Source organism: Equus przewalskii, chromosome 6 (genome assembly GCF_037783145.1).
Source record: "Equus przewalskii isolate Varuska chromosome 6, EquPr2, whole genome shotgun sequence".
NCBI lineage: Eukaryota > Metazoa > Chordata > Mammalia > Perissodactyla > Equidae > Equus > Equus przewalskii.
In genome coordinates this window covers 3,321,745-3,346,101 of record NC_091836.1, presented here as the reverse complement: position 1 = coordinate 3,346,101, position 24,357 = coordinate 3,321,745, and the positions used below count along the sequence as shown (strand labels likewise).

Genomic DNA, 24,357 nt, shown 5'->3' with positions numbered 1-24,357 from the left:
TTGTGGCTAACCTGCATTTGGCCCCCCGATGTCACGGCTGCCAGGTGCTTCTCGGCCACAGATTCCTGGCCAAGGCGGGTCTCCGGTGAGCAAGTGTGCGGGGAGAGCCCAGCGTGGAGCGAGAGACCAGAGGCATGGTGACGGCGGGGGGATGCCTGGACCGCAGGGTGCAGGGCCTGCAGGGGTGGCTCGGGGGGCAGCCACAGCGACGCCCAGGGGTGACTCCCCGGACTCAGGTCTCTGTGGGCATCTCAGGAAGGTCAGCCTGAAGGAGCATCGCAGGGCAGTGACGTGGGGAAGCCCCTGCCGTCGTCGACTTCTGCTTCCTGCTGTGATTGAACAAAGCTAGGCGGGCCGAGTCCTCCATCGCACATGACGAACCCAGAGATCAGGTGTGACCACTGTGTGGGGCCCCGGAGAAGAGGGGCCGGGTCTCTCGGGGTCCAATTGCAGAAGGAAAGCTAATATTTCAATATTCCGTTTTTGAATGTCCGATTTCTCAATGCAGATGGAAAATACAGCTCATTCGTGTGACAGGTTTGCCATAAATTGTGTGTCCCACAATTCAACTGGAGGGAGGACACCCTCCCCGCCCCCCTTTCTGCCTGATCGGCCCTGCAGCCCCCTCGCTCCGCAGCCATCTGTGCTGGGGGCCCTGAGGCAGCCTCTGTCCTGCTGGCCGTGGGGACACAGAATGAACGTATAGTCATTTCTGAATCAGAGCAGCATAGATGTTGCCAAAAACACAACATGAGGGGCCAGCCTGGTGCCACAGTGGTTAAGTGCACACGTTCCACTTCGGTGGCCCGGGGTTCACCGGTTTGGATCTTGGGTGCAGACATGGCACCGCTTGGCAAGCCATGCTGTGGCAGGCATCCCACATATAAAGTGGAGGAAGATGGGCGTGGATGTGAACTCAGGGCCAGTCTTCCTCAGCAAAAAAAGAAAAATAAGAGGAGGCTTGGCAGCAGATGTTAGCTCAGGGCTAATCTTCCTCAAAACAAAAACAAAACCAAAAACACAACATGAATTGAAAGGAGATGCAGCAAAGTGGGATGGAAGCAGGGGCCTCCATCCATGGTCTGCCAGTTTGACAAGGATGACCACTGGGCATCTCTGGGCATCGAGGGCGGGGGCTGTGCTGGGCACAGAGGTCGGGGGGAGAGCAGAGGGAGGGCCTGGGGTCCATGAGACAATGCCACACGAATCCTAGAGAGATGGTCACCCAACTCCACATCCACAAGTGGCCTCATCCTCCCCCTTGCTCACGCCCCTAAGTGAAGTGTCACCCTGGCCCCCTTCCTCCCCGCCCCGCCCGCAGCACCACAGCCTAGCCCCCCACGGGCTGCCCTTCCCTCCGCGGGAGCTCGAATGACATCCCAGCACATCGGCCGCATCCTGTCCACCCTGCTCGAACACTCGTGGCTTCCAGGGCGCCAGCTCCTCACCCCACCCTGCCCTCGGGGGCCCCCCCAGGCCTGTGTCGCCCCCTCCATGACTGGCTCCTCCTCATCTCCATGCGCCTTGGTCCCCATGGACCCTCCTCAGGACCCCCACAGAGAGGATCCCCTAACCAGCCCGTCACCCAGCCCCTCCATCCATCCCTGAGCTCACGTTGCTCCTCCCCACGCACTGGTCCAGTAGGCTGTTAGGGTCACTGTGACTGCTTCCTTGGGCTGGCGACCATCCCCCGAGAACATGATCTCGGTGGGCGCAGGGACTGCTCTGAACCCCTCCATCTAGTCAGCAACAGATGTTAGCTCAGGGCCAATCTTCCTCACCAAAAAAAAAAAAAAAAAAAAAAAAAGGCTGGGAAATGGATTCCATTAGAAAAAAAGAAACAGTCAAACTCCATCTAGTTCTGTGCAGCAGGGAATAATGTCTGAACAGTGGCTATTCATCCAGGGGTCCCACATGGACCCCCAATGCTTTATTTAGCACCTGTGCCTTGGAGCACGGTCCCCATGAACAGGACAGCGTCCTCCCCGGACCAGCGTGGGCGGCTCTGCTGTTGGTGAACCAAGCAGTGAATGCAGGTGGGGACGAGTTCCTGGGGCAGACGGAGCCGTGGGACGGCCCGGGGACGAAGCCCCAGCTTCAAGGGGCTCACGGCCACACGTGTCAGGGCGCCATCCAGGCTCCAGGCGCTTCACCCCGACGGGGAGCAGGTTCCAGCCTCACCTTCGTCCCAGGCTGCGCTCCTCAGAGCTGCATCTCTGGCCTCGCGGGGCCACCATTCCAGAAGCCCTGACCCATTCCAGAAATGGGAAGAGGAAGATGAAAAACCCGCTTTGCAGAGCGCGGGGAGATGTCCACATAAAGGAACGTGGCATGTCTGCCAGTGGACGGCTGGAAAGGTCTCCGGCTGGTCCAGGTCATGGGCTGCCCGCTCCAGCAGCTTCTGGGCGATGCTGGTCCCTTGCATCTTGGACACTTGCAAGGTCCCAAAAGGCCCCCAGTCCTGGGGCGTCTCCACTGCCACCAGAAGAATGATCTCGACGCTTCTCACACGACACTTTTCTATCATATGGAACGCTTTTCTCTATAAATGTTGGTGGGAAAAGCTGTGTCGGGAGGCACTTGGTTCTGGCTGGGGTGGGGTGTTGAGGGAGCCACGCATGAGTGACCTTGTCTCATCTGGTTCCCAGTCTGACCCCACCCGAGGCGTCCCTCACACGCCGCTTGCCCACAGAAAGATGCCATAAAGGTTTGTTGAGTGAATGTGCGCACAAAAAATGGAGGCACCAGTGTCAGAAGGAGTGTCGGTGGCAAGTGGCCGCATTCCAGACCCAGGAATCCGGGATGGGGCACCCCGAAGTAAGACTTCTGATTTCAGGAGCCAGTAATAGTCCAGGGCACCCCTGAGGGTTGGCACCTTTCTGTTTTCAGAAATAAGAACATTGGGGCCGGCCTGGTGGCACAGAGGTTAAGTTCGCACGTTTCACTTTGGCGGCCCGGGGTTCACCGGTTCGGATCCCGGGTGCGGACACGGCACCGCTTGGCAAGCCATGCTGTGGTAGGCGTCCCACATATAAAGTAGAGGAAGATGGGCACGGATGTGAGCTCAGGGCCAGTCTTCCTCAGCAAAAAGAGGAGGATTGGCAGCCGTTAGCTCAGGGCTAATCTTCCTCAAAAAAAAAAAAAGAAAAAAGAACATGAAGGGCAGCTCCGTCCACACTGTCAGCTTCTCCTCTAATTAGGGAGATTCTCCCCAACGACTGGGAAGGACATAACTTGGAGAACAGGCTTCTGAGAAATGGGGTGGGTGGCCCTTTAAGGGTGTAGGGACATTCCCCCTGTCACGGGACACGGGGACAGCAGGCGGTACCCATGGCAGCACACAGAGACTGCGCAGTCACCCTGCCAGGAAAGGGCGACCGGGACCTCTTGGGCCCCCAGCCCCAAAGTCAGAGGCTCACACGCTGGGAGCCAGGTCGGCCCCTCGGCCCTCCCCACCCCGCCACCTTCCCATCCCCTACAGAGCCAGCTGGGACCCCCAGGGAGCTCCAGAAACATCGGCCGGATTGCAACGTGGGCCACCCAGAACCGGACACCAGCCCTCAGAGCGGTCAGGCGTGGGGCCCAGGAGGTCGCTGGACACAGGACCTGGAGATGGAGCGTGGTGACGGCTGCCCACCAGGCAAGCCCGTCCTCCAGCAAAAAGATTCCGGCTTTGCCGAAGGCTCTGATGATGGTTAACACCTTTTAGCCATAAAGTATTTTTAAATGAAAGGATGCACATTGTTTTTATAGACATAAGGCCGTTGCACACTGAATAGCCTACAGTGGAGTGCAAACATGACTTTTTTCTTTTCTTTTTTTCTTTTGAGGAAGATTAGCCCTGAGCTGACATCCGCCCCCAATCCTCCTCTTTTTTGCTGAGGAAGACTGGCCCTGAGCTCACATCCGTGCCCATCTTCCTCTACTTTATATGTGGGACGCCCGCCACAGCATGGCGTGCCAAGCAGTGCCATGTCCACACCCGGGACCCGAACCGGCGAACCCCGGGCCGCCAAAGCAGAATGTGTGCACTTAACCACTGCGCCACCGGGTGGCCCCTGAACGTTGCTTTTCTACGCGCTGGGAAACCCGAGAAATCGTGAGACCCGCTTTATTGCGACCTTGGCTTTATTGTGCAGTCTGGAACCGAACCCACGGTGCCTGTACCACCTCCGGGTGATACATAGCAGGGAATGCAGCAGACTTTTCCTCAAAGGAAAGAGATTTCCAGAAGGGAGTCAGAAACTTTCATTCGTTCATTCACTCATTCATTCCTACAGTTACCGTCTTCCCTGAACCCCCAGGCTTTGCAGGGTGGGTGGAGCAATGGCCCAGACCCTGGAGCCGGCTTGGGGCAAAGCAGAAACAGCAAGAAGACCTGCGATGGGGCGACCTGTGGACTGCAGTGTGCCCCTGCCTGCGTGGGGACAGGTCAAGGGGCCATCGAGGAGTAGGCGTGTCACCTGTTGCCAGGTGCCAGGTGCCAGTTGCCCGTGGCGGGAAGCCCCTCGTGCACATCCCTGCCCATCTAGTGCTGGCGACAACTCCGGGAGGCGGGTGCTATGGGAACCGCCATCCTTCAGACGACAGAAACCAGGTCGCCACAGGGCCCTGCCCGCCCAGCATCACAGGCGGCACCCGACACGCATCAGCTGTGATTGTTGGAGCGTGGGTGCTCTTTATTTATTACAGGACCCTCCGGCAGTGTCAGGGCACGGAGAGTGTGCAGCCAAGGAACCCGACAAGCTGGCTGCAGATTTACGGTGAGAGTTGTCATGAGACGGCTCAGCCGCGTCAACAGTTGGGTGAGAGATTCCTTTTGATGATGGTGTCCGTGTGGGCTTCTGGGGTGAGAATCCGCATGTCGGATCCAAGGAGCTGATAAGTGCCCGTGTGATGACACCTCCAGTCAAGGCAGAAGTCATACCAGTGTCCCCACCTGGAGGGGCCCCGGGGCCAAATAAAACTCACTCAGCGCCAATTCCCTATGGTTCGCCCTTCTTTCATTTATTCTTCCCATGACCCTCCACATGGGGGCGCTATGATTACTCCTCATTTCACAGATGAGGAAGTTGTGGCTCAGAGAGGGAAAGCCACCCGCCCGGCGTCACACAGCGAGGCTGAGTTTAGCTGGCCACTCAGGAGAGATTGAGAGAGAAGCTGGGGAGATTCCAGCAGGTTCTGGGTGTGTGTGGAGGGGGCGGAGAGAGGGACCAGGAGAAGAAGGGCCTTCTCACGTCCATCTGTCACTGTGTCTGACGTCCCCTCTGTCTGTACATTTAGCCTTCAACCGGGTGACGGTTTGATTGTACGGAGCTAAGAATATCTCGGAACAATGCAAAGTGGCCTCGAGATGCAGGGAGGCAAGAGGCAGAGAGGGGAGGAAGGAGAGAGAGGGAGGGAAGTCTCGTCCTCACGTGGCCCCCCAGACTCCTCCTGTCGCTTCCACCGACCGCACCGTTCCTGTGTCCCCACGGCAAAAACAAGCCCCCTCTGTCACCATCTCCCGGTGGAGAAGGCCGTTACTATATTTACAGGCGCCGGGCACCTGTGGAGAGGTTTCAAAATATGCGTCCTGCCGTCAGAATTCAGGGTCAAGCTCCCCGTTCCTTGGCTGCCCGGGCCCGTGGCTTCACCTCATCGGGCCTCAGTTTCTCCATCCGTCAAGTGGGATTTGTAATCCCCCCTCTGAGGGCAGCTGCGAGGATGAAACGCATTGGAAGAGGGCCCAGCGCCCTGGGGTCTTTGCTAAATGTCAGCTGCTGGTGTGGTGGTGGCCATGGGGGCGTGTGGGACAGAATTGAAGGACCCCCCCGGGGGGCCCCAGCGTGGGCTGCGGAGGAAAGATTTCCATTCGCAAATCGATGGAAATTGCAAAGATTATGTGCTGTGGGGAGTTCCAGCTAAGGCAAACCAGCCCCCCCCCCCCGGGTTATCAATCAAATACTTGGCCCCACTTGTCAAGCCATGCTGTGGCAGGAGTCCCACATAGAAAGTGGAGGAAGATAGGCACGGATGTGAACTCAGAGCCAGTCTTCCTCAGCAAAAAAAAAAAAAAAAAAGAGGAGGATTGGCAGCTGATGTTAGCTCAGGGCTAATCTTCCTCAAAAAAAAAAAAAAGTCTCTGTGCATAGCAAAAAATTCCTCTTACTTGGAACAGCGTCGTTGCAGAGGGCCAGACTTGGGGCAAAGGGCGTCAGATTATGCATGAAATCTCTCTCCTTCAGCCCACAGCTCCTTGAGCAACTTAAAACTCTGAGCCTCAGTTTCCCCATCTGTCAAATGGGCATGATGAGAGTCGCGCCCCTACCCCTCTACGGTCGGTTACAATCAAGAAGCAGTGAAAACACTTAATTCGGGACCCGGCACCTTCCTTCTCATTATTTAACTACTAGTTAACAAATCCATTAAGAAGTAGTTACGGGTCATTATTTTCTTAATGAATTTTTAATTGCAGAAGTGGTGCCAGCTCCCGGAGAACATCGTCCGTCTCAGAAACGACTTCCTCATCGTTCCTCAGAGACTCGAAGCAATTATTCTGTTTTCTTACCATTTTGGATGCATTTGAGTCATGAAAATAACACCGGACATGAAAATGCAACAGGACCCAAGAGCAGCTGTCTCTCCGCCCTTTCGAAATGAGCCACTGGTCCTTGGCTTTATTCTAAGTTATCCTGATTCCCTCAGACTTCACCTACGAGGAGGGCAATCTGGTCTTGTTACTTCCAGAAACTCACTAGTATTGTCTCTTGTCTGATTCCAGCATTTTCACGTGCAAAAGAGAACGGCCAGCCCAAGGTGTGGTCTGCTTTTTCTTTCTTTCTTTTTTTGTTTTGAGGAAGATTGGCCCTGAGCTAACATCTGCCACCAATCCTCCTCTTTTTTTTTTTTTTTTTTGCTGAGGAAGACTGGCCCTGAGTTAACATCCATGCCCATCTACTTTATATGTGGAACGCCTACCACAGCATGGCGTGCCAAGTGGTGCCATGTCCACACCCAGGACCCAAACCGGCAAACCTGGGGCTGCTGCTCTTTCTGACTTTGAAGACGTTGGAGGAGGAGCTCTTCCGACATCAGCACATCCTCCTTGCTCCCTCGGGAATCCCAATCTTTCTCTAAATGAGTTTGTAGAAGAAAAGGCATTTTGTACGAAAGCCGTGATTTCTTGCCCCGCCCGCTTTGCCGTATGTTCGAGACCATTTAGAAAACAGAAACTCAACTCGAGTAAAAGCACAGAGGTGTCGCCCTCCCTGGAGCCCCTGCCCCCCTCCCCCCAGGGGCGTCGGATCCTTCCGGAGACATTCGAGCATCTGCACGACCAGGTTCACATATTGTGTCCCTTTTGGACCGCGGTTTCTATAAAGGGTGGCTCACGACGTACACGGCCTCAGATTGCCCCCCAGCTCAGAACACAGAGGGCCCCCTCGTTCGTTGTGTGCCCCCCCCAAACTGTGGGTGGACACTGGCTGTTTCTGTTCTTGGGCTCAGCAAGCTCTCCGGCTGCTGTGTCTTGATATACCTGTGACCTCGTGAAGGCCCAGGCCGGATGTTCCGACAGCTGGTTCAGATTCACCATTCGCCTTTTCAAAAATTTTTATTTTCAGTTACTTGATTACTTGGAACTTCATCCATGTGGCAAGCAGCCTTGTCTTGTGCCGTGGACTTTTGCAGACAGATCTGGCTTCAAATCTCGATTCTGTTACTTAGAAGCTGTGTGACCTTGTGCAAGTTACTTAACCTCTCTGTGTCTCCATGAGCAAGTTACTTAACTTCTCCGTGCCTCGGTCTCCTCCCCAACTTAAAGGGGGGTGATGATGATGACAGCCCCCATACCGTGGGCTCCTGAGGAGGACTAAATGAGTCCAAAAGGTGGCCTTTTCTTGGAACGGTTCCCAGCATACGTTTCCATCATTTCATGCATCCAGACCTACAAGGGGATCCGAGGCAGTGAGCATTTGCAAGAAATGTTTCCCAGACTGGAAACACTGAATCTCCGTGCGCATCTCTTCTTTCCTTCCTCTTCCCGCGTCCTCCTGCCAACATTTGCTGAGGGCTCCTGGATCGGCTAGACACCCGGTAGGACAGGCCAGCGCCCCCGCCTGCTCAGGCGGCCTGTTTGGGGCCAGGGACATTTCTGCAAATCCTGGGGCCTGCGCTGGGGGAGGTAAGCGCCTGACTTTGAGATGCTGAGATCCGGGGCTCACAGTGGAGCCGGGAGGGAGGTTGAGGTGGGAGTCGGCGAGGGGACACTGCGTGATGCCCGACGGCCGGGCTCCTGCTGACACCTAGTGGAAGGACGGAATTCGCATCCTTTTCAGCCAGGGTGCCTCTGCGAGATTGAGGTCTCCCCCAGAACATCTACGAGATGTCGCGCAGACAGACCCGGGCCAGAGAGGGAGCAACTTGCTGGGCGTCACACAGCACATCGGCTGCCCCAGGGGAGGGGGTGTTGAAGGACCCAAGATATCATTTTAAAGGAAGCTGTTTTGGGGGGACAGGTAAGTGAGGTCTCAGGCCTTGATGAGATAACGTGTTTTCCGAGCTTTTATTCCTCCACCAGGAAGCCCACCTGGATTGCTCCATCCCCACTCCGAGGCCTTTTTTCTCCTCTGGCCAGTTGTTCATTTGTTCATCCTTTTAACAAAGGTTTACTGAGCCCATGGGGACATGCAGGGAACTAAATATTTTTAAACAATCAAACAACAACAAAAAAACCCCTGTGCTGGTGGAACTCATACCTCAGCGGAGGAGACAGAGGAGAAACCAACATACAAATCTACAAATGGGAGTATTTCAGGGACTAAGAAGCCGTTGAAAGAACTTGGTGATGCGACAGAGACTGAATTTGTGGGTGCCAAGGTGGGGGGAGGAGAGGATCAAAGATAGCCATGCTCAGGGAAGGCCTCTCAGAGGAGGTAACATTGAAACCAAGAATTGAAGGAGGAGAGGGTGTGAGCCCTGGGGGAGATACCTGGGGCAGGCCAGAGGGCACAGTTCGTGCAAAGGCCCTGGGGCAGGACTGGGCCTGACGTGTTGGAGGAGCAGCGAGGAGGCCGTGTGGCTGGAGCAGAGGGAGGAGGGGAGCAGGGAGGGGACAGGCAGGTCGTGCGGGGCCTGGGGGGCCGCGGGGAGGACTCGGCTTCTCCCCCAGGGAGGGGAGCCTGGAGGGCTGTGGGCAGAGGAGGCGGGACCGGCTCAGGGGCTCCCAGGCACTCTCTGGTGGCGGCTGCGGGGAGGACAGACGGGGGGACCAGGATGCAGGGGCCTGCGCTGATGGGCTGGACCAGGGAGACGCCCACAGAGGGAGGAAGAAGCGATCGGATCCTGGCTGTACTGGAAAGCAGGGGTGATCGGGTTTGCTGAGTGGCTGCATGTGGGCGGCAGAGCAAGGAGCCCGGGGCAGCTCCCAGGTTCTGGCTGAGCCCCCGGGAGAAAGCAGCGTCCTCAGCTGAGACGGGGAGATGGAGGGAGGAGCAGTTTCTTAGTCCGTCTGGTCTGTTGTTGCAAACTACCGGAGACGGGGGCCTTATAGACGATGCACATTTATTCCTCACGGTTCTGGAGGCTGAAGTCCAAGGTCAGGGCGCTGGAAGATTCCGTGTCCGGCGGGAACCTGCTTCCTGGTTCACAGACTGGCTGTGTCCTCATGTGGCAGAAGCAGCAGGGAGCTCTGTGGGGTCTCTGTTATAAGGGCACGAATCCCGTTCATGGGGGCCCCACCCCCACAACCTCATCACCTCCCAAAGGCCCCACTTCCTGACCCCACCGCCTTAGGGGTTACGTTTCAACATATGAATTTGGGGTGGGGGGGACACCAACAGTCGGTCCACAGCAAGCAGGTCAGAGGAAGATAGGGAGCTCGGTTGGGGTCATGATAATTTTGGGATGGCCGTGACTCCCCCACCCGTACCCTAGTGGAGACATGGAGGGACAGCTGCATGGGACCCTGGAGCTCAGAGTGGCCTGGGCTGGAGACAAGACTGTGGGCGTCGAAAGGGCACAGATGGGGTCGGAGCCCAGAGGACGGATGGGGCCACCGGGGAGGGGTGTGGGTGGAGGAGAGACGGGGCTCGAGGATCCAGCCCTGGGCCAAGAAGGGAAAGGGGGGAGTCCCAGGGGAGCTGGAGAGGTGGGAGGGGAGCCGGGTGAGTTCGGGGTCCGGGGCTGCGTGAGAACAGAGTTCCCGAGATGAGTGGGGACTGGCCAGGTTGGATGCTGGCTCAAAGTTCCCTTTTTTCCCTTTTTACGGCTGCATAATATTCCATTGTATGGACAGACCACACCTTGTTCATCCTTTCACCCATCACTGGACGTTTGGGTTGTTTCCATCTTCCGGCTACTGTGAGTCCTGCTGCTGTGGACATCCATGCACAACTTTGCGTGGCTGTACATTCCCAGTTCTCTTGGGTCAGATGATAATTCTGTGTTTAACCTTCTGCGGAACTGCCAGACTGTCTTTCAGAGCGGTTGCATCATTTGACGTTCCCACCAGCAACAGAGGAAGGTTCCAGTTTCTCCCCATCCTCCACAACACTTGTTACTGTCCGTCTTCTCGATGACAGCCATCCTGGCAGGTGGGAAGTGGCCAGTCCGGTTGCTATTAGGTTTGAAATATCCATCACGTCAGCCCACTCATCGCCAGCCCCGGGCCAACTTGAACATCTGCCCTGGTCTACCCCCCCTCCAAAGTTCACAAAGTAGGTGGTCAGTTAATACTTGTTCAATGAATGAATGAATGGAATATTATGCAGCTGTCAAAAATGATGTTACAGAAGAATGTTTAATGAGGAGGTCAGCAGAACAACGCCCCCCTCAGCATCCACATCCTCATGCCCGGAACCTGTGACTATGCTCCCTTCCGTGGCAAAAGGGACTTTGCACATGAGAGTAAGTTAAAAATCTGGAGATGGGGAGATTATTTCTCATTATCCGGGTGGACCTGATGTAATCACAGGGGTCCTCCTAAGAGGGAGGCAAGAGAGTCAAAATCTAAGAACTGGAAGAAAATAAATTTGTGTTGTTTTCGGCCACTGTTTATGGAAATTTGTCACAGCAGCCATAGCGGACGAATAGAGAAGGTCTTTGCGATGTCTTACTGTGACAGTGCCCTGCCCAGCCATCCTGGGTCTGAGACAAAGGGAAAATGTGTGCCTCTCAATATACGCTTTATGCAATTTTTTAATGGTTAACCCCCCCCCCCAGTAGATGGTGAAATGTTATCAATATGTTTGTTACCATTAAAGGCAGGCAAGTAAAATTCTAATCAGTTCTTAACGTCGTGAATTTTAATATGTCTAGTTTTAAGTTTCAATATTTTTTCAACGATGTTCTGGGGGGGGGAAATAGTCATTAAAAGTGCATTAAAAACAGGTATAGAGCGGCACAAATTTTTGTTCCCTCCTCGGATTCCAATGCGGCGTGGCAAGACCCTGCCAACATCTGTCTTGATTTAAAATTTTGATATTTTGTCCTTAGGGGGGTCGTTTCGCCATTAATTTGATATTTTAGAATAGTGCATTAAAGTATTATTTACCTTGATTATTGAGTTTTGGGATGTCCTCTTAATTTTTGCACCTCAGGCGGATGTCTCACCCTCCTCACCATAATCCTGGCGGGTGTGTGTATGTGTGTGTGTTGGGATTGTGTTTATTGCACGCTTTCTTCTGTATTTTCCTCCTCCCAGCTTCCTCTGCATCAAGCAGAGCGATGCACGCGTCCTCAGGAAGCGCGAAAATCATCTCGGCCGACCGCAGGCGTAGAATGTTCTTTTTCAGGAGCTACAATGTAACAACTCTTTGCAACATTGTTTATCTAAAGTCCCCAGAGTTACAACCTCCGCCAGTTTCCGCAGGGCCGCGGTTAAGCACGCTGACTCCACATCCACCAACGTCCTCGGTTCAGTCCCGGCGAAAACGTGCTCGTATGTTTTTTTCCTTCTGATGGAATTTTAAAACTGTCATAGAAATTCTTGGTCCTCGCTTTTTTTTCTTTTCTTTTCTTATTTCTCCTGCCTTTTTAGAAATTATGATGGAATTTTAAAAATTATTTCAAAGTCAAAAAATTCGAGTTGGCTGATTTGACTGGAAAATTTTAAATGGATGGTAAAAGAGAAAAGGGGAGCTGCAATTAACGAGAAAGAAAAAGCAGCAAGAGTGAAACCCAAAACTTCTGCGTTGGCCGGGAATCGAACCCGGGTCAACTGCTTGGAAGGCAGCTATGCTAACCACTATACCACCAACGCATCGGCGAGGCAAAGTCTCGCCAGGCACCTTTAATAGAAGTATTGTTGGTTGGATTGGGCGATACCAAGTTGCGTGGGGGTGTCTCCTCCCCAGCGTCCCCCTCCGCACCGGAAGGCGCCGCCCATGGCACGTTCCGAGCCGCGAGCCGCGCGGGCCTCGCCCCCCAGAGCCGCGGGAGCCTTGGTGCCGGCCGGGAGGTAGCCAATCCTAGGCCGCCGCTTGGACCGCTCGACTTCCGGGTCAAAGGGGCCTGGGCCGCCGGGTCCCCAGTGTCTGCCGCCCCTGCCGTCCCCCACGCCCGCCACTTCCGGGGCCGCCGTCCGGGCATGGAGCCGCGAGCGTGAGGCGCCGCCGGCCCCGGGACGCCCTGCCCAGCCCGGCCGCCGCCCCGAGCCCCGGTGAGCAGCGCCCCGCGCCCGCCATTGACCCGCCCTGCCTGGGCCGCGACCCTGGACCCGCCGTGGAGCGGCCTCCCAGGGCCTCCGCGCGCCCCTTCCTCCCCGCTCCCCTGGGTGGGGGGCCGCGCCCAGGAAGACCCTCCCTTCCCCGCAGGCCCCGGGGGTCCCCCCTCCCCTCTCCCTGCGTGACAGCGGAGGCCACCTCCCTGCACCCCCTCCCCCTGGCCCCCCCAGGCCTGTCCGGCCCCGCTTCCTGCCGCACAGCCTCAGCCCAGCCCTGACTCTTCCCCATGGCTGCCGCCGCCGACCCATCGGAGGTGGCCCGTCCCTCTGCCCCCACCGCTGCCTCCCCCCTCCCATCCCCCGGGGTGAGGAAGTCACTTCCTCGCCCTCGCGGCCAGACCCTGCCCGCCTTGGAAGGGCCCAGGAGGCGTGCACGGGGGTCACCCATCTCTGGAGTTCCCCCCCCAACCCGGGTCCTGGGGGGAGCCGGGCCCCGTGGGAAGACTTTTGTCCCACGTGCGGTGCAGGGCGACAGACAGCGCCCCAGGGCTGTGAGGTGTGGCTGGGATCACCCGGGTGGAGAGGATCTGGCAGCTGATGGGGACTCCCCAGGGGAAGGAGAGAGGGTGGTTGGCCAGTCCCGGCGTTAACCCGCCGTGTTCATGACATGTTTCCTCTGTCAGGGTCCGTGTCCCACGGCCGAGCCGGCATGGAGGCTTTCTCGACCCTTTAGAAGGTCAGTTGCGCCGGGGTGGGGTGGCCGGGAAGGCCGGCGGGTGGGCCGGTGGGATTCGTTTGCTGGCTCCAGGGTGTAGAAGTTGGCAGGAAGTGGTTTTTCCTGGGGTCACTGCCCTCCGGGACAGTTGGCTGGGACCTAGGCCAGGGGCTGCAGCTTTGTGTGCTCTTTCTGGACGCTTCTCTTTCCATCCAGCCTCCCCCTCCAGCCGCCCCAGGAAGAACCCCCTGAGGGACTCGGGGGGAAATAGGGGAGGGGGACGCTGATTCCAGCTGGATTTGGCGGAGGTGTGGCTGTAACCCCCTAGGACCTGACACAGAACCTCGCACTCAGTCAGCGAATGGTGTGGCTTCTGGCTCTGAAAGGGACTTTCATCCAAATCTCCCTCTGGCGTGATTTTAAATTACTTGTTTAGTTGACAGTATTAGCTGTCATGTAGTTCCTGCTAGTCGGGAACCTGTGCGATCTCATTTCCTCCTGGCAGGAGCCCCAAGAGTAGGTACTGAGGTCCCATTTTATACCTGGGAAAATTGAGGCACAGGGAGGTTAAGTGGCTTCCCCAAGGTCACACAGCCCAGAAGTGGCAGAGCTGGGATTTGAACCCATATCTTGGACAGCAAAGCCCACTCGGTTCACCACCGGACTGAGGTTTAAGCCAGTGCTTCTTTATGGGGACACTTTGCTTCGCCTCTTCTGTGTGATCTCTGTCCCGTGACCAGGCATTGCTTTCTTTGTCTTTAAGCATCTGGGCACCTGCTCATCCTGGGGCCTGGCTGTTGAGAAGGTGGTTGGCTGTCAGCCAGACCAGGGGTCCTTTTGACTTTAGGCAGCGCTCCAGTGAGGCCAGGGACTCGGTCGTCCGACCTGAAATGTTTATTGAGTGCTTCTGTGTGCCAGGTCTGGCTCTGGGCTCAGGGATGAGAGCATGAAGAGGACAGTGGTGGGCCTGCCCTGTGGTGCTGAGGTCCCAGCAGGGAGTGCTCCTTCCCCAGGGCAGGGCTAGTCAGGCTGGCGCTAGTGGTGTTTGGGGCCGGATCGTCCCTTGCAGTGGGGTTGGGGACGCCCTGTGCATTGTGGGATACTCAGCAGCATCCCTGGTCTCCACCAACCAGAGGCCGGTAGCTCGCCTCCCAGTTGTGTCAACCAGAAACCACCCCTGGGAAGGCACATCATCCCAGGGGGAGGCCCCCTGGGTTAGGGGCTTCCTGACCCCCAAGAGACTCTGCATTCCCTTATCCTCTGGTCCACGGAGGACCTCGGGTGCTCCACACATTTAAAGACGCAAACTGAGTGGGAGAGAGAGGAGAGGACTCAGACGCGGGGGGGTCACCCTGGCCTCCACCGTCTGACCATCAGGGTTTTATTCCGGTGTCTACTGTGACCAGGGATCAAACTCAGTTTTTTTGCCTAATGGTGAGTTTCTCATCCTTGGACTGTAGACACTGGGGCCGGGTCACTCTCTGTGGGGCTGTCCTGGGCACTGTGGGGGGTGAGCAGCATCCCTAACCCCACCCACTCAATGCCAGGAGCATCCCCAGTGTGACAGCCATGACTGTCTGCAGACATTGCGAGGGTCCCCTGGGGGCAGCATCACCCCCATGGAGAGCCATTGTCCAAGGGTGAGTGCCGTGCAGAAAGACCCGGTGTTGTGAGGAGGGTGACCAGGTGGCAGCTTTGAGCTGAGTGCGGGGGAGAGCTCTGATGAGGTGCTGTTGGGACCCAAAGGATAAGAGGAAGCAGGTCATGTGAAGAGCAGGAAGCAGGTATCCCAGGCAGAGGGACCAGCAAGTGCAAAGGCCCTGAGGTGGGAATGAGTCCCTGTGTTTAGAGGAGAACAAGCCCAGGGTGGTTGCAGATCACGGTCAAGGGCGGAGAGAGAAGGTTGAGGTCAGGAAGGCATCCTAGAGCAGTCACAGTGGGGACTGGGGCTCATTCGGTTTCTGGCAGGTGCCCGCGGGTTGCATCCCTGAGCCCAGCCTCTCGGGGAGCTGTCACCTTGGGAGCCCCGCCTGATTTCTGGCGAACGCCTGGCATCTCCTGAATTTCAAGGCAATTAAGGCCTGAACCACCCGCCTTGTCAGAACGCCCTTGGTCTTGAGTGTCCCCGGAGGCGGGGACAGCCACCTGAGAAATGGGAGGGGGGAGAAGGGGCGAGAAGGCAGCCACCCGCAGCTGCAGCTCTGCTCTCTCCGCCCGCAGGCTGCTCTCCTGAGGTCGCCGAGTGGTTCATGCGGAAGGTCAAGAAGCTGCGCCTGGACAACGAGAACACAGGAAGTTGGAGAAGGTGGGCGCGGCTCGGGAGTAGAATTTCCCGCCAGGTCTGGGTCTGGGAAGACCCCTTTGTCCCCTCCCCCTCCCCTCCAGCCCCATTTCTGCGTTTCCCCGGGCATAGTTGTGGCTGCTTCGCGTGAGGAGGCAGCGTCTCTCCGCCTCGCCATCTTTGACGGGGGCCCGGGGGGAGGGGGGGGCTGGGTCATTCCCTGGGGGGCCGTCCGATGCACGGCGGGGGGTTGAGCAGCATCCCTGGGTTCCACCTGCTTTCTGCCAATAGCTCCCCAACTCGTGACAACCACACGTGTCCCCATCATCACCCAGTGTCCCCAGGGGCAGCGCCTCCCCAGGTTGAGACTGCTGGCTTCGTGATTAGGATGTGGGCTTCACGTCCAACCGACTTGGGTTCCCTGCCCTTCCTCGTGGGTGACATTGGGCGGGCCATTTGGCCCCTCTGAGCCCACTTTCCAGTACCCCAAATGGAGTGACCCGGAACTCCCCTCCCGCAGTTACCGTGAGGCTTAAACGTAATTCTCCACGCGAGGCCCAGGCGCTGGGTAAGTTTCCCTGTCTGGGCCGGCACGAGCCGAAGAGCAGGCAAGAGTCCCCCACGAGCTGACCCCTCGGGGTCCCTTCTCCAACACCCTCAGGCTTGTTTGCTCTGGCGAGCGTGAGCCACTGGGGAGGCGGGAAGGGAAGCAGACGGTTCTGGAAGACAGAGTGATGTCCACACAGTGGGCCATTCCCCAGGCGCAGGCTCTGAAAGCGGGCGGTCCCCGTGCCTGGTGGGTCACGCGTCAGGAGCCAGTTAGTGGTGGCGACCGAGTCTCCCTTCTCGCGTGCGTGGGGCGCCAGTGGGCACAGGCTGGCCCACGAGCCCCCTCGGAGGCTGGGTGTGAGAGCAGAGGCCCGGGCAGCCCTCGTGGGGCAGCGGGTGGCATGCCGTTTCCCGGGAACCTGCACCTGCAGGGACACGGCTAGTGTCCCCAGGACCACCGGGAAGCCTTTCCTCCCTCCGGAGCACGGCGAGCCCCCTGCCCCTTGGCTCCCCTCGCCTTGGCCTCCGTTCCCTCTTGCTGATGACCCTGGTCGGCCTGAACCCTCCAGACCCGCAGCCAGCACCGAGCCCACAGTTCCTTCTCGCCTTCGCCTGCGTCCCTCCTCCCAGGCCCCAGTGGGGCCTCTGGCAGATGCCCTGGGGCTGGTGGCCCCGGCTCGCGGAGCCCCAGCTCAGACAGACGTCACAGAGCTCCCCCGGGGCCTTGACAGTGGCTGCCCTGGAAGGCCGCGGGCTGTCTGCTGTGGCATCATGGGCTGCGAGGTCTCCGGCCAATTGGCAAGAGGCGAGTGTAGGTGGACCTGGCCTAAGTGGCTTGGAATCCGCTCGCATTTCCTCGGCTGTGTAAACTCTTGACCAAAAGGCCAGCACAGGCTGCCGCAGAATGAGCAGCGGCCGGCACAGATGGGCCTCTCCTGTGCCTCGGCTCTGCTGTCCGCAGCGTCTCTGCCGTGAGGCTCTGTCTCTGGAGAGGAGAGGAAGCGGAGGGCCAGGGGCTTGCGCAGCACCCCCCCGATGTTCCATTTCGTTTCTCCGCTCCTGGACCGCATCTTTGCTCCTTGGGCTCTCTGCGGCGATCAGAGGCAAGGCCATTCTTGTTCTTTGCTGTGGGAGGGAGCCACATGCTTTTGTGAGCTGCTCCCGCCGGGCCCTTAGCTTCAGGGGTCCTCGTTGGGCCGTTTCTCTGCCGTGAGCCAGGCTTGAATTGTGGTGGCGCAGTTTGGGGGCAGTTAGGCCGGTTCGAGGAGTTCCCCTAGCTTGGTGTTCTGGGCTTGTTGCCAGCAGCACTGGGGGCCGCCTGGTTCTGGAACACTTGGCAGGTCCTGGCCCCGACTGGGGGCCCACAGTGGATGCTCCCAAGCCACCTTGCCCGCATCTCTGTTGCTCCTCTTGCGTCTTGAAGCAGGCAGGGTCCTTTACCCTCGGCGGGGTCTCTGATGGGCAGGGGGCCGGGCCTCCGGGAAAGGGAGGGGGCTGCGCCAGCCCTGCCCGTGCCATCTCAGCCCGCGGGTGCAGCAGTAGCTTCTGCTCCAGCTTCTTGCAAGTGCACACGACTTGCACCAGCAAAGCCTCTGTCCCAGCGGACGAGGCGACCCGGCGTCCAGCCAGGCCCTCAGCCGTGCGGCGCCCACGGAGGGAAGCACGGCCGGCCCCACTCATGTGGCTCCTCCAGAACCGGGTCCCCATGGCCATGTTTAGACTTCCCTGAGCAAATATTTGCTGGGCCAGTCCAGTCTGGTCAAGAGGTGCACTCAGCAGCGGGGTGGGGGTGGGGGGCGGGTGGTGGCAGGGCAGCAGCTGCTCCCAGAGAGGGAGGACAGTGGGATGGCCTCCGAGGGAGGGACACGGCCACCCTCCCACCTGGAGTCCTCACATTCTCGCGGATGTGACCTGCCCCTCTGAGCTCCTCCAGCAAGGTCCGGGGGCTGCCCCTGCTGGACAGCAAGCTGACGGCAGGAGGGGTGAGGTTTGCCGGCTAATTCCCTGCGCTTAGGCCTCTGTGTGTGGGCGAGCGTGTCTCCCAGCGGGGTTAAGGAGAGATCGCCACTCCTCGGCTCTCCCTGGAATGCCTACTGTGTTCCAGGGACCGCGGGAGGTTCTGGGGCCACTGCCACGAATGGGACAGGCATGGGGGAGACCAGCAATCAATGAACAGCCATTGCGTGAGGATCCTGAGGGCAGAGAAAGGTGGGATGGGGAAGATTAACGAGGAGACCAGCCTCCATAGGGATGGTCATAGGTTTCTGAGCACCTGGCAAATATTTCAGCTGAGATCTGACTAGAAGTTATTCAAGCAAAGAGGGCAAAAAGTGTTCCAGGCAGAAGGGACAGCATGTACAAAGGCCCTGGGGTGGGAAGGAGTCTGACCTGTTTGAGGAGCCAAGAGAAGGCCAGTTTGGCCGGGACATAGCGATGAAAGGGGATGGAGTTTGAGAGCCTAGCAGGGGTCGGAGAGCCCTGAAGGCTCTGATGAGGGCTAGTTTTCGCCATCCAGGCTGTGGAAAATGAGGGGGCGTTTTAAGTGACGAGATCGGATTTGCAATGGATATGTGGGGTTGACCCGGGAAACGGTTCCAAGCATTCGGCCGAGAGGTGACAGGGGCCTGGACCTTAGATGTGCTCCTGGTGTCAGCTGAAGCGGAAGAATCTGAGAAATATTTAGGAGCTGGGGAAGGTTGCACGGGCGTGAGGCTCCTCTGGAAGAATTGGAGTGTGGCGCGGGGCAGCCTGTAAGTGCAACTCAGGTCCCAGCCCCTGTTCACCGTCTTCCCACCGCTGTCCCTTCCCCCTCACAGCTTCTCGCTGAACTCCGAGGGGGCCGAGAGGATGGCTACCGGGACGCCCACGTCCGACCGGGGTGACGCGGTGGAGATGGAGGACCCGGCGTGTCGCTTCCAGGTGCAGAAACACTCATGGGATGGGCTCCGCGACATCATCCATGGCAGCCGCAAGAACTCAGGCCTGATCGTCAACAAGGCCCCACACGACTTCCAGTTCGTGCAGAAGAGGGACGAGTCGGGCCCCCACTCGCACCGCCTCTACTACCTGGGTAAGCCCCAGGCTGCCCTGAGCGGGCCATGGTTCCAGGACAGCTGCTACCGGGTCCCCTGGTCCCCGGAGGTCAGCTGGTCCTCTCAGTTAGCAGGTCCAGAGAGAGAGGCCCGGCCCTGGGTGCCGTGCTGCCCACAGGTGACAGCTGTTTACAGTGAAGCTCTGGGCGAAGGTTCGGCGACGGAGTCAGTACCCCGGGGAGTGGAGCGGAGGGCAGTCCTGCCCGCCCGTGCTGCAGCCGGGCTGCGGTGCTCAGCTTGTTTCCAGACCTTAGCAGGGCCCGTGCCCTGAGTCAGCGCCCAGTCCCCGGGGCTGGGCTGGCCCCGTGAACACTAGGGCTCCCCCGGCAGCTGGCGTCGTGAGTAACTCCAGTAGGCGCTCGCCGTGGAGGGCTGTGTTAAGAAAGCTCAGGCTCACCAAAAGGCACCGAGGTTGCGTAACTGCGTCCGCCGTGCGCTAACCTCAGAGAGTGGTCCGCCATGCGTCTGCTGTCCCTGCCCGAGGTCCCTGGATGAGCGTGATCCTCGCGCATCACTTCGTGCTCCGGGCATGGGCCTGTGAGCAGCGCCATCTGCGGTGGCCCGGCCGAGGGAGGGCCTCCAGGGCGTGGGTTAGGCCTCACGCACACCTGTCACCTCAGCAGCTGGGCCAGCGCCTGGCTCCTGCCTGGTAGGTGGACGGTCGCCATCTGTGGAGCCCTGAAATGTTGCCCCCCTTTCCTGGGGGTCTCACAGGCTGGAGGGGAGTGTACTCCTTGGAAAATGGCATGACACGTGATTGATGGCCCACCCTCCGCACTCGCGACATCCAGGGCCACATCCTTCTCTGTGTCCCAGTCCCTGGGACAATGCCTGCCCCTGGTCAGGCCCTCAGTCAACACAAATGACAGAACCCATGACTGCAGGTGATTCCCTGCCTGAGGCTGACTCCACGCTAACGACCACGACGGTGGCCGAGATGGACGCCAGGGGGCTGTCCCCTGCCCACAGTTAGTGCAGCCCCTCTTTATAGAGACCCAGGGGGAGCCCAGATGGTGGTTGGCAAGCACAGCGTTCACAAGAGGAAGGATCTAGAACAGGGTCGGCAAGCCACAGCCGTATGTTTCTGGAAATCTAATTTTCCTGGCGCCTGGCCACACCGGTGTCCGTTTACGTACCATCGATGGCAGCTTTCGAGCGCAGTTGCGACAGAGTTCATGTGGTCCGCACAGCCAAAAGTATTTGCCATGCAGCCCTTTTCAGGAAAGAGTTTGCCAGCTCCAGCCTGGGGGAGGTTAGACCGTGGCGTATTCAGGTCACGCTCAGCCGAGGGAGAGCTTGCTCTTTGCACTGAAAGTGGCCGACACTCATGCTCTCTGGTGGCTGTTCCCTCTCTTATCTCCATGGCTCTGTGGCTTGCACAGCCCTTTCTCCCAGCACAGCCTTTGGCCGGCCACTCGCTCAAGTTCAGGTTGCCGCCCGGGTCAAGGTACTTTTATGAGTTTCTTGTGGCTGTTGGGTTACGGTTCACCAGCGACCCGGCGGCTTAAAACCGTGGACATTGCGTCTCTCGCATTCTGGAGACCACAAGGCCGAAACCCAGGTGTCGGCCGGGCCGCGCTCCCTCCGGAGGCTCCAGGGAACCGTTGGTCCCCGCCTCTCCCAGCTTCTGGGGGCCGCCGGCATCCCTTGGCTCATGGCCGCGTCCCTCCCATCTCTGCCTCCATGGTTACGTGGCCTCCTCCCCTTCTGTCTGTCACCTGATTGCATTTAGGGCCCGCTAGGGGTGTGGCCTGGCAGAGACCCCAAAACATTCCTGGAACAGCCCAGAGCTGTGCTGTCTCTTGGGGGGGTGTTGCTCCCCCTGGGGCCGATCCAGCCTGCCTCGCTCACTGCCCTTGGGGTACCATTGACCTCTCTTCATGCCGACTTCTTGGGGCGGGCCTCCCAGGAGTCCCCGAGTGTTGCTCATACTTCTTTGGCTAGCCCAGCCCCTGGGTGGGTGCTGGCTCAAAGCGTGCAGCCCGGCCCCTGCTTTGCCGGGGCCCCTGCCTCGGCTTGCCTTGCGGGGCACGTGGAGCAGTTGGCGGCCCCCCAGGGAAGGCTCGTGGATGCGCATGATGCAGCCTGACGCGAGCGGGACGGAGCAGAGAAGGGGATGTGCCAGCGTCTGTTGCCAGGAAGGCAGGATGGCAGCGGCTCGGGGTCCAGGGCTCAGACGGTGGCGGGAACCCTCCCATCTTGACTCTCCTGCTCCCCGCCGCAGATGGGCCTTGGGTCACACGGGGAGGGTGCAGGGCCCTGGGGGAGTCCCTTAGAGGGGAAAGCGAGACCTCTGTGTCTTGGTCCAGACCCAGAGTCACGTGCCCTGCAGGCCAGTCACCAAAGGCCACAGTGCACCGGGGTGAAAGGGCGCTTGCACAGGCCCGGGCCACCTGCCGGACCAGTGGGGGTGGGGGTGCTGTCCCCAAAGAGGGGGCGGAGCTGGTCAGAGATGGCAGGAGAGAGGCAGCCACAGCAGAAATCAGCAGCTGTCGTCGGCTGTCTCAGACCCCCGCTTCGCATGCTGAATGTCCCCGTCACAGGTGCCGAGAGCAGCTGAGCACGAGAATGTGCTGGCTGGGGCCGCGTGGTGTCATCACTTATTAATCAGCAGGGCGGTGAGGTGGCTCCCAGTGTCCTTGGCAAGGCCGCACTGTCGACTTCCTGTTTGGGAAGCCCTGGCTCTCCCAGAGAGCCCCGCGGCGGGGGCCGTCCAGAACACACTGCCTGGTGGGGAAGGAGCCAGCATGGCCACCCGCTCCCTCCCAGCCTGCCGTGCTGCCCCAGGCGCTGTTTTTAAAAATTGGGGTGTAATTCACATCCCATAAAATTCACTCCTGTAAAAGTGGACAACTCGCTGGTTTTTAGTATATTCACAGTACTGTGCGGCCATCGCCACTGTCTAATGCCCGAACATCCCATCACCCCAAAAGAGACCCCGTCCCCGTCAGCAGTCACCCCGCACCCTCTCCCCCAGCCCCTGGCAGCCACTGACCCACTTCCTGTCTCTGTGGATCTGCCTCTTCTGGATGTTTCATAGAAATGGAATCCCACACCTCCTCATTCTCGTCCCCACTTGTCGTGTGGGCTTGAGAAGGAGAAAGGCCCCATGGGTGGCCTGGATGGGCAGTGTCATGTCCATGCCTCCCCCTGGAAATGAGTGGGACCGAGGCAGCGTACGAGTCCTTCGAGATGGCGCTGTGCGCGTTCTTTCCCACGCCTCTCAGTTAACTTTGCATGGTCCCTGAATCTGTTTTCCAAGGAAACCTTATTAAGCTAATCTTTTTCTTTAAATCCGCTCTTCTTTTACTAACTGTCCTTCACGAGCAAACTTTATCCTCAGTGGAAAGCCCGAGTCGCTTGCCATAAGGAGAAGCTGCCCGTGAAAATAACTGTGAACAGAGCGGGTTGTCTCCATCAGCTCTGGCTCCCGCCGTTGTCACTCTTACCAGCGAGAGCCCGCTGGCGGAGGGCATGCGCAGAGGCCAGCTCCCGACCGGGTCTTCCTCCCGGGGAAGCTCGGCACTCAGGATCAGAGAGGGGTTCGTGCTCTCTGATCTGTCGTCAGCCCACGGCCCCTTCCTGGGCTGGCCAGTGCTGGAGGGTCGTGCGGGGGGCGCACTGACGTTATTAACACTAGGACCGCCATCCATCGAGTTAAAGACGCTGCCAGCTAGAGTATATGCCCTGAGTTTATTTGCCGCTAAGAACACCAGAGGGGCCAGCCCCGTGGCCGAGTGGTTAAGTTGGCGCACTCTGCTACGGCCACCTGGGGTTTCGCCAGTTTGGATCCCGGGCGCGGACATGGCAGCGCTCATCAAGCCATGCTGAGGTGGCATCCCACATGCCACAACCAGCAGGACCACAACTATAGTGTACAGCTGTGTACTGGGGGGCTTTGGGGAGAAGAAGAAAAAAAGAAGATTGGCAACAGTTGTTAGCTCAGGTGCCAATCTTAAAAAAAAAAAAGAGCGTGACAGCGCCCTCGAGAGCAAGACCCGTCTTGACCTTAGAGACGTAGGATGTGAAAAACCGTGGCTTGCTGTGGAGGTGCTGCAGCTCCCGAGTGACAGCCTGGGCCGTGCTGAGGGTCTGTGCCCCTTACCCCAGTGAATCCTCGCGGGTCCTCAGTAGCTCACAGCTCCTGTCATCTCATGGGGAAGGGTAGATCAGATCAGTGGTTCTCAGTCGGGGCCGCCCTGCCCCCAGGCACAGTGGGCCATGTCTGGGGACATCTGTGGCTGTCACACTGGGAGCTCCTGGCATCGGGTGGTTGGGGCCAGGGATGCTGCTCAGCCCCCCCCCCCCCCGATACAGCGCCCAGGACGGCCCCCCAGAGAGCAACCCGGCCCCGAGGTCCACAGGGTGCAGGAAGGAGATGCTGGGTCAGACGCACATTTCCCGATTCCTTTTCACGCTTTGCCCGCCTCCTAGATTGAGTCCTGGCCTTTGCAAAAACCTTTCGTAGAGAGGGACACTCGGGGCCAGAGCCTGACCGGTTGAGAGCTGGGTGACCCTGACTTTTTCTTCTGTCGCGCGCCGTTTCTTCGTCATTTAGGCCGAGACCCTCAGCCGGACCTCTCAGAGCTGGAGGACTCTGTTACTGCTGCTGACGCCCTGAATCCCGGGTCCGGAGCTTATCTGGCGGGTGGGCTGTGCCGCCAGCCCGGCAGAATGACGTAGAAGCAGCGGGAGCCCGAGTCGTGGCCTGAGACCGCCGCCACGCCCCTGTCCCCGTCCTGGGCCGAGTCACCCACACCGGTTTTTGTCTCTTCCCCGAAGGGATGCCCTACGGCAGCCGAGAGAACTCCCTGCTCTACTCTGAGATTCCCAAGAAGGTCCGGAAGGAGGCCCTGCTCCTCCTGTCCTGGAAGCAGATGCTGGATCACTTCCAGGTGAGCGCCCAGGGGGGCCTGCCAGGGGCGAGGGGGGTGGGCACGAGGCCGCTAGGTCAGGTGGCGCCCGATTTCCAGGCACCCTCAACCGCCGAGGGCCCTGGCCCGCCACGCGGTCACCGCAGCGCCCGCAGAGGAGAGCATCCAGCTCTGTCCCTGTGCGACGCACCCTCCCCTCCCCA

General features: G+C 58.7%; 1 protein-coding gene and 1 non-coding gene across 18 annotated transcripts in view; one reads left to right on the top strand and one right to left on the bottom strand.

Moving 5' to 3' along the window:
• Positions 1-12,169: 12,169 nt before the first annotated feature.
• On the bottom strand, positions 12,170-12,241 carry TRNAG-UCC (transfer RNA glycine (anticodon UCC)). Its single transcript has one exon. It is a non-coding gene; the product is annotated as a tRNA-Gly (tRNA).
• A 152-nt stretch (positions 12,242-12,393) lies between these two features.
• DPP9 (dipeptidyl peptidase 9) overlaps positions 12,394-24,357 on the top strand; it is a 38,288-nt gene continuing 26,324 nt past the window's right edge. For 4 of the 17 annotated variants that reach the window (XR_011540729.1, XR_011540728.1, XM_070622660.1 and 1 more), the window contains exons 1-3: positions 17,053-17,291; positions 19,005-19,258; positions 24,063-24,175. Coding sequence is in view for 9 of the 17 variants with exons in the window: in XM_070622660.1 (XP_070478761.1) it covers positions 17,224-17,291; positions 19,005-19,258; positions 24,063-24,175 (435 nt within the window). In the remaining 8 variants the exon portion in view is untranslated. Of the gene's footprint in view, positions 12,641-12,693; positions 13,200-13,326; positions 13,380-15,578; positions 15,664-16,159; positions 16,208-17,052; positions 17,292-19,004; positions 19,259-24,062; positions 24,176-24,357 lie in introns of those variants that run through there. The other 13 variants (XR_011540733.1, XR_011540732.1, XM_070622662.1 and 10 more) reach the window with 11 other exon arrangements.